The sequence below is a fragment of the Podarcis filfolensis genome (genome assembly GCF_964270895.1).
Source record: "Podarcis filfolensis genome assembly, chromosome: 10".
Classification (NCBI taxonomy): domain Eukaryota; kingdom Metazoa; phylum Chordata; class Lepidosauria; order Squamata; family Lacertidae; genus Podarcis; species Podarcis filfolensis.
The window spans coordinates 45,303,493-45,321,712 of record NC_139612.1 but is presented as its reverse complement, the minus strand read 5'-3'; the positions used below and the strand labels follow the sequence as shown (position 1 = coordinate 45,321,712).

The 18,220-nt window shown below is 42.7% G+C and overlaps 1 protein-coding gene across 1 annotated transcript in view; it reads left to right on the top strand.

The window, feature by feature from the left end:
- The first annotated feature begins 988 nt into the window (after positions 1 to 988).
- The window catches only part of FAM83F (family with sequence similarity 83 member F), a 28,305-nt gene continuing 11,073 nt past the window's right edge, over positions 989 to 18,220 (top strand). The window contains exons 1-4 of the mRNA XM_083573519.1: positions 989 to 5,133; positions 14,173 to 14,340; positions 16,490 to 16,611; positions 17,169 to 17,875. Of these exons, the coding sequence (XP_083429645.1) occupies positions 4,588 to 5,133; positions 14,173 to 14,340; positions 16,490 to 16,611; positions 17,169 to 17,875 (1,543 nt within the window). The 5' untranslated portion in view covers positions 989 to 4,587. The remainder of the gene's footprint in view (positions 5,134 to 14,172; positions 14,341 to 16,489; positions 16,612 to 17,168; positions 17,876 to 18,220) is intronic.

Sequence of the window (18,220 nt, the reverse complement as noted above, 5' to 3'; positions counted from 1 at the left end):
AGGAAGGTTCAAAGCTAAGTAATGAGAAGATTTCAATGAGAGGCCATATTTCTTGAAAGGACATTTTAGTAGCTTTGGGAATTATCTGGAACCAGGCCAGGAACATAAGCATACAGCCAATAAGATTTGCCTGGGAGAAAACCAGCATATATAAAGGCATGAAATAGGCCTTCTTTTCTATTATTTACTCCATACATCTCCTGATCCCATTCCTGTTAAAGCCAATGTGATAAAAAGTAGATGGCATGTAAAGAAATGGATCCAATTAAAAATGTAGTAGGAGGGAACAGAATACATTATTTTGTACTTTTCGCATCTTCAGGTTTATTGCCTGCTGAAAAATAAGGTTTATCTCCATCCCTGTATTGTAGCAGATAACTCAGAACACATGGGTAGAGCCTTCCACTGAACAGAGGGTAAAGCAGAATTAGAAGCATTTTTGCCCGTAAGACTTTAATGGCCACTTCGGAGCCTCTCTCTCACTACTTATGTGCAGCTTTTGTTTATGTTAACATGGAATGAAGAGCAGAAGAGACATTTATAACTTAGATGTGCATTATTTTCCATGTACAGTGGTACCTCGCAAGACGAATGCCTCGTAAGACGAAAAACTCGCAAGACGAAAGAGTTTTTCGTTTTTTGAGTTGCTTCGCAAGACGAATTTCCCTATGGGCTTGCTTCGCAAGACGAAAACATCTTGCAAGTTTGTTTCCTTTTTCTTAAAACCGTTAATACCCAGGGTGCATTGCTTGAAGAGGTGCAGTTGCGACTTGACTTAGAAAATGTATGTACAGTACTGTACACTTTGGTGATTTTTAAACTTTTTTAAAAAAACTTTTTTTTTTGCTTCGCAAGACGAAAAATTCGCAAGACGAAAAAACTCACAGAACGAATTAATTTCGTCTTGCGAGGTACCACTGTACGTTTTACATTCAGATTACAAACTGATTTAGGCAAAAAAATGTTGAAGTCTTGTGCGTAAAAAGCCTTGTGCCATGGGAACAGCTCTTCTTCTTGCCACAGCGTTGTTTGGTGGGACTTGGCAAGTTTCATTCACAAAGACCCCGTAAGTCCCAGACCGATTACTGAGATCATCTATAGGGACTCCCTATTAGCGGTTCTCCCGCGGACCAGAAGCACAACTCATGTCAATGAGGAATCATGCCTTCATTATAGTGGGTCTAACTCTATGGGACTGTCTCCCATTAGAAATCAGGCAGGCACTGTGGTTTCTTGTGCGTGGTTAAAACAATTTTATTTCAGGAGGCTTTGGCACTATGAATGGTTTAATTTTATTTCCTGATGTTTTGAACTACCGTATGTTGCAAATTTCGTATGCCCTGTATTTTTTTCTTGTAAGCCTCTCTGAGACTGTAGTCCTGTACAGTGTGGCTCATGGGGAAATTGGGGATCGGAGGCAGGCTTCCAATCATCCACAGCTCAGTAGGGAAGCACATGCTGCACATGCAGGCGGTTTCCATTTCAATCCCTGGCAACTCTGGTTGGAGTACCAGGGCTGGGAAAAACACCTGTCTCAAACCAGACAGATAATACTGGCCTAGACAGTCCAATGCAGCTTTCATATATGTTCAAGCTGCCACACATCTGAAGCTTAATGGGACTACTTTTACAAGAAGTGGGAACAGGCCAGGTTTTGGCCTTCTGTCTCATTATTTGCATACAATTAATTTATGTGAACAATCCCTCTTAAGTCCCTGGGTCTAATTACCTGCAGGCGGTGAAGCACACCTGTATGGAAGACAGAAGCCCAAGGTTTCTGTGAACTTCAAACAACAAAATAGTTAAATTAGTATTGTTACTCAGTCAGAAGGGTGCCATTTTGGTTCATCTCCATTTATTTTTGTTTTAAATTATTAGGGCTTAACCAGATGACTCATTTAAAACATACTTCTGTGGCATCTTTATGGACAGTCCAGCAATCCTATATTACAGGGTGAGGTGCAATGTATGGAGCAAGAAGCAGAGAGTGTTGAAATGCTAGAAAAGGGGAGGAGGAAAAGGCCTATAAAACAAAGCACGGGGAAATCATGGTGTATTGAAGGGTGGCTTCTCTGGTTTAGGCAATGGTACAGCAGTCATCCTCTAAAATTTAACAGGAAAACATAGGAAATAGGCTATATAACTCACAAAATGCCATTAGACTTGGAGACAGGAAGAGTTGCATAGTTCATCACTAGCGACAGAGCAGACATTAGCCAACGAGTGACCTGATACTTGTGCAACTACATTCCACAATGTATTCACAATCCAAACAAAATATATTTCCATCACAAATGGGAAACGGGGAAATGCATTTTAACAATGAGTTAAACAATGAGTCTGCCTTGGGTTAATTACTGGAACGATTAGATTTCTGCTGTATGGAAACCCCTAAGTTACCGAGGGTTTGGCTACCCTCACCTGGTTTAGCTGGCAAGTTAAAGCTGTTTCCTGGGGTGTGGCCACTGTCACATGTGGACAGCTTCTAGGAGCCACAGGTGAGAGCTAAGTGTAGGGTGGACAAAGGTGGACAAACTACCCCAGGAGCACAGTGTGTCCCCCACCAGAGGTACCATGTCTCCCCTAACACCCCATACAACACCACAATACATTATATTTCAAGCAGATGACAACACAAATGTTTGTTTGCTTATTGGACAGTATAAAAGAAAATAGAACCATAAGAACAGTTAAAAGCAGCAGTTTTAAAGGCCTGGAGCACAAAAGTAAGGATCAAGGTATTGATCTCACTGGCTTTAGTAGAAGCAAAAGCTGTTTAAATGCATGCCCCCACCCCATCCTGTAGGTCCAATCCAGCATGGTTAAATTTGGAATTTCTCTTTTGCATTGGTACAGGCACATCTATTTTCTTTTAAAAGGCAGAGATACAAAGTGATGCTCTCTAGCGATCTTGCCACAAAAGTGGACTGTTACGAGATGGCCTAAGCGTACAATGAATGCACATGGCAAATAAGCACACACTGATGCACCAGTGCCATAGCAAACATATTTGACAAACTACAAATCTGTACTATAAATTGATTTATCAAGCACATTTGCCGCCTTACCAACCTTTGCCATGTAATTCATCTACCTCTCGATTTTTCCTCTCTACTGAGCAGCCTGTCAGACAGCTCGGCCATCTAGGTTGTTAAAAATAAAACAAATAAATCCTGCAAGCCAAAATGTTTGCTATTTTCCTCTCTCAATTTTTCATCATCTTCTCCCAAGAAATATTACTTGTCCAACACATGCAATGAGCAGTTCAGCTCAGACTCCAGTTTGACATGATACTACCCCATCAGAGCATTTTACACTGTAAGATAAAGATAGAATACCTTTTATCCACCCATAGAAGGCAATTCCTCCCACTTCTAGCAACTGTAGTGCCATTAAAAATCACAGAGCACTTGGGGTGGGGGGGCAGAGTGCAATCCATCAGGAACTGGGCTCTCCCACACAGCAATACATGCATGGCACTGCTGTACCAGGCAGTACTATTGACACAAGTGACCGAATTGTTCCCTTGTAACTGCAGAGAGACTTACATAGAGACTCCTATAGAATGGCTGCCATAAAAATAACAGGGCAGACATTGATCTATTGGACTGGAGTACTTTTAAAAGTAGTTTCTGCTGTTATGCATTTATTTAAAGAATTCATTAAAGGATGGAATCATAAACAAGAAAAATGTAATAAATAGTAATTATATAGGAGGCGTTATTGTTTTCATTTGTTGTTACGGTATGTATTTTTGTGTTTTTATATTGTAAACCGCCCTGTGATCTTTGGATGAAGGGCACTATAGAAATGTAATAAATAAATAAATAAATAAATAAATAAATAATAAAATAAATATACACTTCTATACATGTCTACTCACAAATTACTTCAAATGATTGGGACTTACTCTTGGGTAGGTGGGTGCAGGATTGCAGACTAAAGCAAATGTCAGAATATCACCCGCAAAAAGAATTTAAGTTGGGCCCTGGATTTGCTTTTCTCCCTTCCACATCCTTTTTTCCTTTCGTGCTGCGTCCTTTTGACTGCACTAAGCCTGCAGGCAGGGACTGTCTTTGTTTAACGGATTGTATGCCAGTTGCTCTGGGTGCCTTTTTGGCTGGCGAGCAGGTTAAAAACACTCTCGGGTCAACAAGTAAATAATAAAATATGAACTGCTTTCATGCGTAACACACCCACCCACCCCACCTCTTAGGACAGAGCTCTCCTGAATTGGCTTAACACAGAACACGTACAAATATAAAGTACAACTTCACATTACAAGAAAATCCTTTAAGAGAGCAGTAAAAGTAACAGGCCAGATAAGAATTGAATATATGAATTAAATTTTGATGGTGTGTGGATGTCAGCGTCCCTCTAGTTTTGGCCAAAATAAGAAGGGCCGAAGTCAGGCTAAAAAAAGCCCTGGAGCGCAGCGGGGCGCGCTTGGCTTCTCCTTCCCTTTTTGGGTCTTCCCACGCGGAGCATGAGACGCGCGCCTCAACCCGCGGCCCTTTGCTGACTTCGCGGCTCCCGCGCAGCGCGTTGCTGGAGGCGAGCGCCGGCCCAGGTGAGGCGAGGCGGGACATGCCGGCTCCTCCCCTCCTCGCTGGGCTCCAGGTGTCGTTGGCAGCTCGGCAGTTGAAGGAGCCGTGGCTGCGGCGGCGGGGCGGCGGGAGAATGGCGGACTCTCAGCTGCTGTGCCTGGACGACGCTCACGTGAACGAGCGGGTCAGCGAGCACCACCCGCGCTACTACTACAGCGAGGAGCAGCGGAGGGCGCTGGAAGTCCTGCTGGCCAAGGGGGAGAAGGCGTACAAGGAGCGCCTGAAGAAGGACCAGCTGCGAGACTTCCTCTCCAGCCGGGAGCTGCAGGCCTTGCGGGGCGGTTGGCGCGCCTACGATGCCCACCTCGAGGGGGGCAAGCCGGTGGTCGGCCCTTCGGGGAAGCCCCTGTCCTTGGCTTACTGGCCCGAGAGGTCCGACACCGAGATCCCACCGCTGGACATGGGCTGGACCAACACTTTCTACCGGGGAGTCAGCCGCCTCGGGCTGTATACGCACCCGCGCAAGGAAGACAACGCGCCTCACGTCAAGCAAGTGGCGCGCGAAATGATCCAGCAGGCGCAGAAGGTGGGTATCTCGCCTGAGAGACCCTCGCAGGCCGCGAGGGGAAGGCGCGCCTCTTCGGAGGCCTCCACAGCCGCCTGCTTCGTGCCTTTAGAAGCGCGGATTAAGGGGGCCGCGTCACTTCTAAGTGTTTTTAGGTGAAAGGGGACTGAGGCGTCAAGAGGAAACTTCTTACTTAGGGCAACGTTCGTTTTCAGCTCCTCAGGACCCAAGGCCGCTTCTCCTTCCGTAATAAACAAGCACTTTCTTCTGCTAACAGGCAACTTTTTAGTTTATTTTAAAGGGTTGCCTTTCTCATAGAATTGTAGAGTTGGAAGGAACCCTGAGGGTCATCTGGTCCAAGCCCCTGCAAGGCAACGCAGCCCAAGGGACCTCATAGATATGCCTTATTATGGAACGACCCAACTCCACAGGACAAGCCCCAACATGATTTTGTAGTGTCCTGTATTTTGAGTTTTTCATCCAAGAAGTTCCTCCATTATGCCATGTGGATTTCTCCTGCAGAATATAAGCTGCAATCACATGCCCTCTTCAGAGGAAGGGCACTTGATAATAACCATAAATCTACAATCTGTTGTGCTCTCCTCTTCAGGTCACGTTGAAATGAATTACAGGTGTACTAACCAGCCATTGTTGTGCCCTTCCTGCTTACTTTGTTTTATGGCACTTTTATCCCTTACTTCCTCTAATGGGTTTTCCCCATTTCCTTAATACCTCACAACACTTTGTTAGGGTGGGCCTAGAAGTGGCGAGTGGCTGAAGATTATTTAGTGAGCCTGGCTGCGTAGAGACTTGATATTAGGTCTTCTAAGTCCTCACATCCTCACCATACATTTAAAACACTCTTTACTATCAGACTATCACACAGTCATGGCTTTCCTGCAAAGAATCCTGGGAACTGTAGTTTATGGGTGCTGTGAAGTGTAGCTCTGTGAGGGGTAAAATATAGCTCCCAGGATTCTTTGGGGGAGAAACTGGATTATTTGGAGTAAATGATACTCCAGCCAATACACCAAGGACTGCTGGGATAAAGAAACAAATATTGGGTGAAAAAAAATTGAAAATATAAAATCCAGCAGCTACTCACACATATCTCCACTGCTTTCTCTGTGTTTTAGGATTGTGGTGCATGTATGTCAAGGCAGTGGCGTAGCGTGGGGGGTGCAGGGGGGCCGGCCGCACCGGGCGCAACATCTGGGGGTTAGGGGGCGCAAATCCACGGGTTAGGGGGCACAAATTACTTGCCTTGCCCCGGGTGCTGACAACCCACGCTACGCCACTGTGTCAAGGACTGCATCCTTACTTGTTAGTCTTCTATTGGGCCACAGTCTTAGACACACTTAAATACACTGAGTTTAGTGGACTTTATTTTCTTGTAAATAGGCCTAGCCATGAGCAGACTAAGTCATAAGACATTGGTCACAAAAGGCATTTTTTTATATAGGGAAAATCCTGGAAGTTTTGAAGAGCACTGAAGTAAAAGACAGTCTGAGGAAGTGTGAAATATAAAATAGGTTCTAGACAGGAAAACTGGCTGAAATGTCCTCTTTAATAGAGGGCAACTAACAACTTTAAGGGCACCCTGCAAATTACTCAGAAGTAAATATTCCTAGACAATTTGCTTATAGTATGTTTAAGAACTTCCTAAAATTATAATAACTGGTACTTAGAGGAGCCAATTTTAATCATTATGACCTCATTTGAAGGCTCTAGATTCTGTTTTGACTTGTATGGCGTTAAAATACCACAAATGAACTTATTATTTCTACTACATTTGTAGTGTTGTTGTTGTTGTTGTTGTTGTTGTTGTTCAGAATGTCATATGTGGTTCTCCCCACCACCTTTGATACTCTCACAAGAATCCCATGAACTCCACTAGACTGAGAGAATAAGTCTGCGACCCTGTGCACACTTACTTCAGTAGATGCTGTTGAATACGATAACACATACTTCCTTCCCTAGAGACACCTGAGTAGAGACTACTGCATTCTGTCAGAGATACTGTACAGTAGTTTCAATATTCCTTCATTAAGCAGGGAATTGAACTTTCTGATCTCCAAGGTCCTTCTATTTATTACAATTCTATTCTAAACACAGAGTGGATTGCACTGGGCCAGGGTCACCCATTGACATTCATGAGTCTGAGCAGGCATTCAAGTCCTGACCTTCTTGATACTAGGAACATAGGAAGCTGCCTTATACCAAGTCAGAACCATTGGACCATTTAGCCTGTACAGTATTGTCTATACTCACTGGCAGCTCCTCTGCCAAGATTTCAGGCAGGAGTCCTTCCAGCCCTACCTGGAGATGCCAGAGATTAAACCTGGGATCTTTTGTATGCAAGGCAGAGATCTACCACTGAGCTAACCCAATATTCTAACCACTACACTACATTTGTGCTACTCATATAGTTAAAATTAAACTGTATTCCATAAAAGTATGAGTACTCTGATGTATGTGTTTTGTGGATAGCAGTCTTAGGCCTAAATACTGAGCATGCACTGCTTACTCAGCTTCACATAAGACAGAGTAGTAACACCTCAGACATCCTTTTCCTGGAGACTGTCAGGATTGTGTAGTAAGTATTCTATTCTAATTACACAATTGTTAGTATAGAGTTCTAGATTAATTAATTCATATGAATTTTAAAGGTGTGATCCAATATGCAATTGTATATACAGTACATGAAAATTACTATTGTATCCACCCCTGGATGTGTAATCTTGTTTTGATTGGTTGGTAGCCAAGCCATATTCAGAGTAGACCCACTGAAATTAATGGACTCAATTTAATCTAATTCCATTTCATTAATCTAATTCCATAACAGAATAAGCAATGGAAGGAGAGAGTTACAGCCCAAGATGGGAAAAGAGGTGGTAAGGGAACACCTAAGTACTTTAAAGGAATTCAAATCTCCAGGGACTGATGGGCTGCACCCAAAGGTACTAAAGGAGCTTGCAGGTGTAATCTCAGAGCTTTTGTCTTTGAAAATTCTTGGAGAATTGGTAAGGCTTAAGAGATAAGTTATTTGCTTTTCAGATCCTGCTGTTTCCATACACAGGTTCAAAAGTGCCAGGTGGAAAGATGGAGCAATAATTTGTTTAGTTATCAAAGAGATCTCAGCAAACACCTTATTCGAAAAATCAGCCAGGCCACATGTGCTTATATGTGCCACCTGCACAGCAGCCCCTCCAACACTATGAATATGTACCTGGGTGCACAAAGGAGAGCTGTCGTTGAGTAAGGTACTAACCATGTACCAACCTGAAAGAGGGTTACTGAGTTTGTGACTACAAACTTCTGTATGTCCCAACTGGATTCCCACCATAACTTTTGACTCTGGGCCCCAAAAGAGACATTAATAAGGAATTTTATAAGTACAATATAGAGACCAGTGCCTGTGTCATGTCTTTAACTGATTGTTCAAAAGGAGTTCATTACCTAGTGTCATCTCTTTTAGTAGTGGGATGAGAAAGGACCTCAGTTGACAGCCCAGTAGCCATGGAAAGGTTTTATCACCTCTATATGGTTTCATATCAGCTATAGAAAGGGAACTGTTTCTGTATAATAACTCATTAAGCAACATAGTTTACAGGATTTCCATGACACAATATCCTAAGATATCCCTTTGATCCTAAAGACTGGATGATACTGTAGTGGTTTAAGCAAGGACAAGCCTGGTGCTAATTAATATCATTGCCCATTTAATCCAAACCTGAAAGGTCATTAGAGAAAACATGCTGGTTATCCATGTCAGGATCTAAATTTGTACAAACCTGGCAATGGATATACTATGTTCATGACTACAGTGTATTATTAACTAATTAACTAAGGCCAAAGTGGTGGGACCACCATTGAATCTGCAGTCGTGCCGCTCATTGTGGCCATGGCAGAGGGTAGGGTCGGGACCCAATTGCTGCACCAGCTCCTGGCTGGTGTGTGATGAGGCCTGATGCCATTGTGTAGCAGCACTAAGACAGTCTCAGGATCCAACAAACCCAAGGCTGGCTTAGCCCTGCCCCCTCCTCACTCTTGGAACATGACAGGGAGAGCAGGACTGGGAATTCTCAGTACCTTTCTCTCTGCCTCCTGATTATTTTGATCCTTGTTCAGATTTCCTGGCTTCCTTCTCAAGTGTCATTGGAGGCATTTCCAGAGAGCTTTCATTGTCAGGACCTGAGAGTATTGTTCCATACTTGTTTAGACAAGTGAGGTGCTTTAACTCTTGCTTGTCTCTGCTGGGTCTATACAGTGGACGGGTCAGTGTAGGCTGTGCCAGACATACTTTGGTTTCTCATGCTTGTTGTTGGCCAGGAGAGTGGAGTTACTTTGCCTTTCCCTAGGACACTGCATGCTTCCAGGGACCTTCTCTGATCTTATAATTGAGACTGAGGAGGCTAGAGTTCCGCTCTGAATGGAAATTCATTTATTGCAGCTAATGCAAAAATAAACTGTATGCCTCAGAAATTTTCAGAAGCCAGTAAATGCAAAGTAAAGTTCATGGAATGAGTTCTTTTCCATTAACTGTGCACCGATGAAGTTTAGTGTTATTAAACCGGTGCTCAGTGAAGCCTCTGTGTATCTCTTGCCACTTCATTAGTAATCAAAATAAACTCAAGATGTCTTACCGTGTCACGTAAGTGGTCTATCTGGCTCAGTTTCCTCTGCACTGATTGGTAGTAGCTCTCCAGGATTTGAGACCAGAAACTTTCCCTCCCCAATCCAGAGGTGCCAGGAGTTGAAGGTGGGACCTCATACATGCAAATCATGTACTTTACCGCTGACATATTTCCCTTCATTGAACTGTGCCATTGCATCTTAAAAATCTGCTTTGTAGCCATATACATAGGTTCCTGCCTGCACCTGAGATCTTAATCAGAGGATTTCTTGGTGTGTCTGCTTTCGAAGTCTGTGAGGTGGGCATTCACAAGAGAGATGGCCTTTTTCAAGGCTGGCCCACCCATGAGGCAAGGTGAGGCAACCACCTCAGGCAGCTGCATCCACGGGGGCAGCAGGTATAGCCTCCAAGGACTGTATTGCCCGTTCCTGCTGCTGGTTGGATCTTCTGTTCAGCAGCGCCCCCCTCCCATGCTGCCTCTACAGTGGCCTGTTGGTCAATAGGAGGTGTTGCTGGTCTTCTTCCATCCTTCTTCCTGACGTAGATCTTCACTTACTCCTTATTCCCTGACTGGGAGGAGGCACCATTTTGTGATTTGCTTCAGGAGCCAAAATGTCTTGGGCTGGCTCTGCCTTTTCTGCACTGGCTGCTTGCCTTTGGAACTCCCTTTCAGTAGAGCTGCAGTGGGCAGCTATACTTCAGGCTTTAGGGGAGGCCTTAAAGACTCATTTGTTATCATAAGTAAACCCCACCTGCGATCACTGGATGGAGACTGGAATATTATGTCTGAGTCTGTTTCCACCTTCTGTGAATGCTGTTTTATTGATGGCTTTAGTAAGAGTTTTTATATAGATGCTATGGAATTTTAAAATGGAACACATTAACTCTCAGTATACTAAAGGTTTCCTCTTCAGATTTTTCAGTTTCGGGTCTGCTCATCTGATGCATGACCTTTTGGCTACACAAGTCTCCTGGGAAGCAGACCAGTGGCAAAAAAATGTAGAGGATTTCATGTTACATGAATGTCAGATGCAGCTAATTTTTTCATGGCTTTAAGAATGGATGATTTGTAGATTACAGTCTTAGTGAAGTACTTGCAAAGCATTGGGAAACTGCCTAGAGTCAACCTGGATACCAGGAAAGGTTGCATCCTTCCTTCAACTCTATAATTTTTCCAACTCTTCTCAAATTGTCTTCTGTTGGAAATGGGGCTTAATATTTTCCTCTGAATATACCCTGTCATTTGAAAACCAAGCCCTCTTTCCATCCCCATATTGTTTCTGTCTCTTTCTGCCGCCTGCTCTCCCAGTGCTATATAATATCTACCACTGGAGTAATCATTCTTGCTTGAGCCATAGCAATGCTTTATATTTCAGCCACTGATACACTGGTTTACAGTGTGTTCATTTTAATAATTTCAATATTTTTTGCTGACTTTAAAAAATGGGAAAATCTCCACCCAGCATTCTGAAGGTGGTTACGTTTAAGAGAGTAATCAGCTTTCTTAATAGGTTGGCATCTGTTTGTCTCGTGAGACAATGGAAGAGTGCGCCTTCAGAAGTGAAGTCAAGCTGTTGGAGAGTTACAGCGCCTGCTCTGGCTGTAGAGACTAATACAGAAGAGACCTGTTTTGTTACAGCTGGGGCAAATGAAGGCGTCCAGTTGTGCTGATGCAGGAGTACTATGGCATTTCTTCTTTCTGCGCTCCTCCCAGCGTTTAAGAGAGCAATCAGCTTTTGTAATAACTGCTCATGTTACCACATCCTAAGGCTCTTCTTTACTCCTATAGAAGTGTTGAGATGTTCGCTGCCATTATCTGTGTTAAAGCGTGAGTCCTATGAGGAAGGTTTGGAGGAGTTGGGTGTGTTTAGCCTGGAGAAGAGATGATTAAGAGGTGATATGGTAGCTTTCTTCAAATTCATTTTCTGTTGCTCCAGAGGGTAGGAGCCAGCAGGTTCAAATTACAAGGGAATTTTAACTCAACATTAGGAAGAACTTCCTTAACAGTTTAAGCTGCCCTTTAGTGGAACAGATTGCCATAGAGAGAGGTGTACTCTCCCTCGTTAGGGAATTTTAAGCAGAGATGTTGTAGCATTGAATTTCCTTCATTGGCAGGGAGTTATGCTAGAAAACTTGTGAATCTCTTCTACCTCAATGGGTTGTAGCCAGTTCTGTGCAAGAGCATACGGAGTTTCACTCATGCAATGTGACTTCCATTTCGTCTCCTCCTATGCCTCTCCCCCAATCTGCTCTAGAGGGTCCACCAACCCCCTTGAGCTGATTTTGAGGAAGCGGGGAGGGGTTGGAGAGGATAGGACAGTAGTATGTTTTGCATTGTTGGAATACAGTTCTATGATTATCTTAAGTACAAATGTTACATCACAGAGTTTGTGGAGATAAAATAACTTGGTCTACACTTGTAGGCATATGCAAGTAATTTTTAATCTGAGCTGTTTTTGGGAATTGAGGTATGTTAAGGAATACCGTAACAACTGAATATCCTTAAAGAAAAACCTACTGCCATAAACTCACCACAAACAGTCAGGCAGGTGAGACAGAGACCTCCATTCAGATAATCTTCAAAATAATGTTTTGGAGAATTGGGATTCCATTTCCTCTGGTATAGTGCTAACATGCTGCAGAAGGGTACAGTTCTGCAGTGAAGGGAAAGCGGAGAGAGGGAGTGCTGGATTATTTTCATTTGAAATTTGTCTTCCTCCATTTGCTTTTGTTGATTTATCTTCCAGATTATCTGCCATCCTGTTAAACATACTGATTCTGTTATACCTCTTATGAGAGGTATCACCTTTACAAAATGTGTGCTGTTCCACCACCAAGCTCTAGTTAGAGTTGCACATAATCTAGAAAGGCTAAGTAATTTAGCTATGGCTACCTTGCAGAATAGTACATTGTTTCTCAGTCCTACGCCCAAATACATAAAAAGAGATGGTTGTCTTTGTTGTAAGAATCCAGTGATGCAGGGTACATCAAAACCCCCAGAGCAAAGAAAGAGGGATCCTATTTAATAAGCAGTGTCTGGGCTCTATGACGCTTTCAAGTTCCAAGGTAATGCATTTCCTCAACAGGTAGTGTATGTAGCAGTGCAGATTGGCCTCTAGGTCTGTAGAGCACCTCCCTGTTTCTCACTTGTTCTTGCTGGCCCTCTATTCTGCTTGTATGGTCCTGTCTTCATTAAGGGGAGTATTTAACAAGTTCCAACCTTTCTGAAACCCAGTTGACCTCCATCAGGATTGGCAGCCCTGCAAGATTTGCGCAGGCATGACTTCCAAAGAAAATGCCTCTAATTTAGAAGGAGAATGCAGCTAATGGCAATCTGCCCCAAAGCAGGACTAATAAGTAGTGTTGCTAGTATTTGAGTTCAAACAGTTTTTGTAACACAAACTTGTACAATGTATTTTAGATATTAAGGATGGGCCAATATAGCAAAATAGGTGCTCTTTCAAATAAGTATTACTAATCCAAAAATAGTGTAGTTTATCTGAAAAACAAGTGAGCTCATGTGCACTACACTTGGGTATAAGTCACATTGAATTCCACGGGACCTATGCGCACATGTATATAGAACTATAAAAATCCACTTAATGTTACATATCACTACCCAAAGATAGGAAAGAAGCAATTTAAAAACACTTTTTTTTGGCGGGGGAACATACTTTAAAATCTCCACTGCAGTATGGAACCAGCGGTATTCATTTTTGAGGCCTCCACAGGAAGTTCAGACTATCTGTCCATCTAGCCCAATATTGTTTGCTTTGATGAGTAGTGGCTCTCAGTCCAAGTTCTTTTGCATTACATGCTGTCTAATCCTAGGAATTGAACTTGGGATCTTCTACATGTCCAAGCATGTGCTCTACCACTCAGTTATGGACACCTGTATTGGTGGAGCTCATTATTACCATTAACTGCTAAAATGGTCAATTGTAACATTCCACCTCAATGAGAGGGTGAGGACTGTTAAAAAAAGTGGGGGATATTTTGACTAAATCCTGCACTAGGTGTTGACTAGGATTCCTATTAGGCGGATGAATACTAGATTGGGTTTTTGGGAGTGGGTGGGTACGTCACTTCCAGAAAACGGGTCAAATCATTGTGAGAAGTCAGGTCATGCAGTTTAGATGAGAGCAAATGCTGTGTTTTTCAGACACTACTCAACATGGAACACTCAATGAAAACCCTAGGGTGGCTCTGAACAAGAACTAACAAGCTTTCTTGTCTGTTCAGGCAGTAAAAACCACGCTGTCAAATAATGTACTCCTGAATATGCTGAAGCATATGTTTTTCATAGCGTGTAGCGTGTCATGGGTGTATGCGCTAAGCCCTGGTGGCATAAGGACAGAAATCTCTGCCTTATTGCAGTATTGCTTTTTAAAATAACTGCTTGTTCTCTTTCTGTTCGTGGCCAGATCATTGCAGTAGTCATGGACCAGTTCACTGACAGGGACATCTTCCGGGATATCGTAGATGCATCATACAAGCGCCGGATCCCCGTTTATATAATCTTGGATGAAGAAGGCTCTAAATTTTTCCTGGAAATGTGCAAAGGCATGGAGCTGAGTGATTTCTATATCCGGGTGAGCTGATGCTGTGCACTGTGATTAATGAGAATCCTAGCTGAGAGGTATCAAAGCACAGTTTTAATATAAATTTTGAGTAGATTGAAGAATTATTGTCTTGATAGAGGACTTGATTCTTTCTTCACCTTCTATTGCCACTGATCACCTAGCCAGGTGTCCCCTCCATCTTCTCTTTGTGCAGTTGGTTCTTCCTGTCTTAAGCGTAAAACCTTGCATTTGTCCCTATTGGGATTCATTATTAGTTTTGACCTGGTTCTCCAACTGTTAAGGTCATATTGAATCCCAATTCTGCCTTCTGTGGAATTAGCCATCCCTCCCAGTTTGGTGTCATCAGCAAATTGGATGAGCATCCCTTCAGTTCCTTCATCCAAGTCATTTATAAAGATGCTCGATAACAACAGGCCCAGGACAGAAGCCTGCACTTCCCCACTTGTCACTTTTCCATGATGATGAGGAACTATTAATGAGCAGTCTTTTTGTGTGGTTGTTTCACATTTCATGACTTTATGCACATCTTGTTGTTCATAAATTATTTATTTATTTATTTATTTATTTATTATGGAATCAGTCAGTGATTTATTGTATTGTCACAGACCCATTAAAATTATTATAGAATTGTTACGTGACTTACATTGTAAGCAGGGTTGAGCACAAGTCACTTCTCCACCTTTGTCCTCCAGTGTCCAAGTCACTGGAACCTTTGTCCTCCAGTGAAGACGCAGGGAGAATTGTTGTAATCTTAATGGGACTCGAGCAAAGGTTGCAACATTTTCAGATAGTGGAGTACCACTTTATGAGGCAGCTTTTCCATCTTTTCCTTTCCTTTTTAACATGAAAGAAAGGCAAGCTTCTATACTCAGCACCAGCTGCCAGTTGCTTCTAAAATTGTTTCAGAATGGCACTGGGAACAGTGCTAGATGATGGCAGAGTGTGGTTTCCAGCAATTTTGTATGAAAAGAAAGATGGAGGTCCATATGTGCATCAGGATTTATTGTCACTGGTTTCAGTGGCCATTGTTTCTGAATAATTTTCTCAGCATTGCAGCCTTAGCTGCAGTGCTCTGTAATGCTCTGGTATTTGCTTCATTCCCTCTGCAAAAAAAGGTGTGCGGATTCTTTCTTTCTTCAGTTTAAACATTCTCTGTAGATTCCCACAAGTTTTATTGCATGAAGAGGTGCTCTTGCTTTCTTCTAAGACTGAATAGCATCTTTGTTCACTGACTTCCACCTTTATAGATCTGGTCAGCCTTTTGCAATGCATGGTCTCTGATCCTCTGTTCCCCCAACTGTTACATTTGAATGTCCATTGTCTACTTTTGCAGAACTGTTCAGAGGAATGAAGTAAGAACTGTCAAGCACTTTTTATATTCAGCATACTATGGAAATTATTATTGTTGATAATTATCACCACTTTTTTCAGGTACAAAGAACCTTCCCTAAATTAGGGTGTTCCTAATCATGAAGGTTCTCATTCTTCACCAGACAACTACTTTTCCAGGCTCAAACAAGTTTACCTTCCTTCCTTTCTTTCTTTCTTTCTGAAGACGGTTAAGGAACTTCAGCTGGGTCAGAATTTGGCAGCCAGGTTGTTCACTGTTCGGCAAGATTGTTTGAGCGTATTATACCGATCCTGGCCCAATTGCACTGGCTGCCAATTAGTTTCTGGGCCCAATTCAAAATGCTGGTTTTGATCTATAAAACCTTAAAGGGATCAGGACCAAAACACTCCAAGGGGCAACTCTCGGCATATGAACCTACCCAGACCCTGAAATCATCATCTGAGGCCCTTCTTTGTGTGGCTCCCCGACAAAGGGTCCAGAGAGTGGCAACACATGAACAGGCTTTTTCTGCAGTGGCTCCCTTGTTGTGGAATGTGCCTTCATAACATATCTTTAGGCTCCAGGCAAAAACATTTATCTGTAACCAGGCCTTTGGCTAATTAACATTCTGTGACCTTTTACATGTGTTTGTGGGAGGGGAGGTTATTGGTTTATTTTAATTTTATTATGTATTTTGGGTTCTCATTTTGTCTTTGTATGTTGTGAACTGCTCTGTGATCTTCAGATGAAGGTACTATATAATAATAATAATAATAATAATAATAATAATAATAATAGTAATAATACTGTGCATTTTCTTTCTGTCAGAATATCCGTGTGCGTTGTGTGACTGGAGCTGGGTTCTACATGCCATCAGGGAAGATCCAAGGCAACTTGGCTACACGCTTCCTGATGGTGGATGGTGAAAAAGTTCTTACTGGATCATACAGGTCAGTTGCTAATTCAGGGTGGGCGTTCCTTTTACATATATAGCTACGCGTGTAACTTTCCCTCTGATAACTGGAACACAAAATGTGTCCTAATCCTTTCGTAACTTAGCTTAATCATTTGTTCCTAGTTTCACACATGAAGTCAGACCTTTGGTTCATCTAGCCCAGAATTGTTCTGACGTTGCCTATGTTTCTAAGTAAAAATGCACAAGATTGGGAAGAATGAGAGCAAAGCGGGATGTAGAAGGAATAAGAAACACAGAACAAAGGTAGAAAGGAAGAGAAGTATGTGAGCAATATGAAGCAGGATTAAGAGGGGAAGAAGGGACATAAGAGAAAAGATATACACAGAAATGACAAAAATGTTTGACTGTCACCTGTCTATCTTCCCAGTACTTTCTCTGCTATGTGCGCCTACAAATTAACAAATGTACTTGGATAATATATATGCTTCCTGATTACTACGACATGTTTTCCTAGATGGTATGAGCTTAGATGTGAGAGGGTAACTGTTTCTGATTGCAGTGCTTTTAACAACAATATCTCTTGTTTGATAGTTTCACATGGACCTCATCCCACATAGACAGAAACATGGTCTTGTACTTGACCGGGCAGCATGTAGAGATGTTTGATATTGAATTCCGTGAACTCTATGCTATTTCGGAGGAGGTCAACCTCTACAAGGAGCTGAACCTTCCATGCCCTTTCCGCCATGGTGTCGGGAGAATGGGATTTTCCTCTTCTACAGTGGCCCGGAAGGCCATCAGCCCAAAGTATGGACTGGTAGTGGCAGTTCCCCCAGGGGAAATGATGCGCTGGGCTTCCCGCCAGAGGCACGAGTCACAAGGGACTCAAGAAGCACAGGAAGAAGAAAGTGAGTCCAATAGGCGACTACAAACTTTTCTGAATGACCTTATCACGGTGGAGCAAGTGCTGCCAGATATTGAGCCTCCACTTGAGGACCTGAACAGAGGAAACCGGAGTCCTCAGAAACTATTTTCCCTATTAAAATCCAAATCCAAATCCAGGGAGTCCATCCGTGACCTCAGGAAAGATGATGTTGCCAATGGGGAAGCTGGTTCCAAACCAGTCAAGAGGTTTGGCAGTGGATTTTTCAGACGGGCCAAGCGGCCACCACCCTTCAATGCTGATGCCAGTTCTATTGCCAGTGATATTGCTGAAGACTTTGTGGTTGTGAAGACAGGAAAGGAAAGCCAGGCTAGCCCTAGCCCTGTCAGCGTCCGTAGTAGTGGGGCTAATTCAGGTAAATAATCCTGGGGAAGACTCTTTATTTTTTGTTTTTACCAACAAAATAGTTACTCTTTCAGGATTTTTTTCCCCAGAAAAGCTTGCCCTTCTCTATTCTGCTTTCAGATCCCCAAACTTCTATACTGGGTGATAGACCAGTCAGTGTATGGGCAGAGTGAAAGGAGGGCAGCTATATCAAGTATTAGTATAATCCTGAAGTCTGACACTAACATCATCTGATAGCTTTGTTTCTAGATGAGTTTAATTTAGGGGGCTAATGGGATAATTTCACATTTCTCTCTCTTTCATAAATTAGGTTCATAAATCAGGTATTTTGATTCCAAGAAGGAAGCTGATTGTC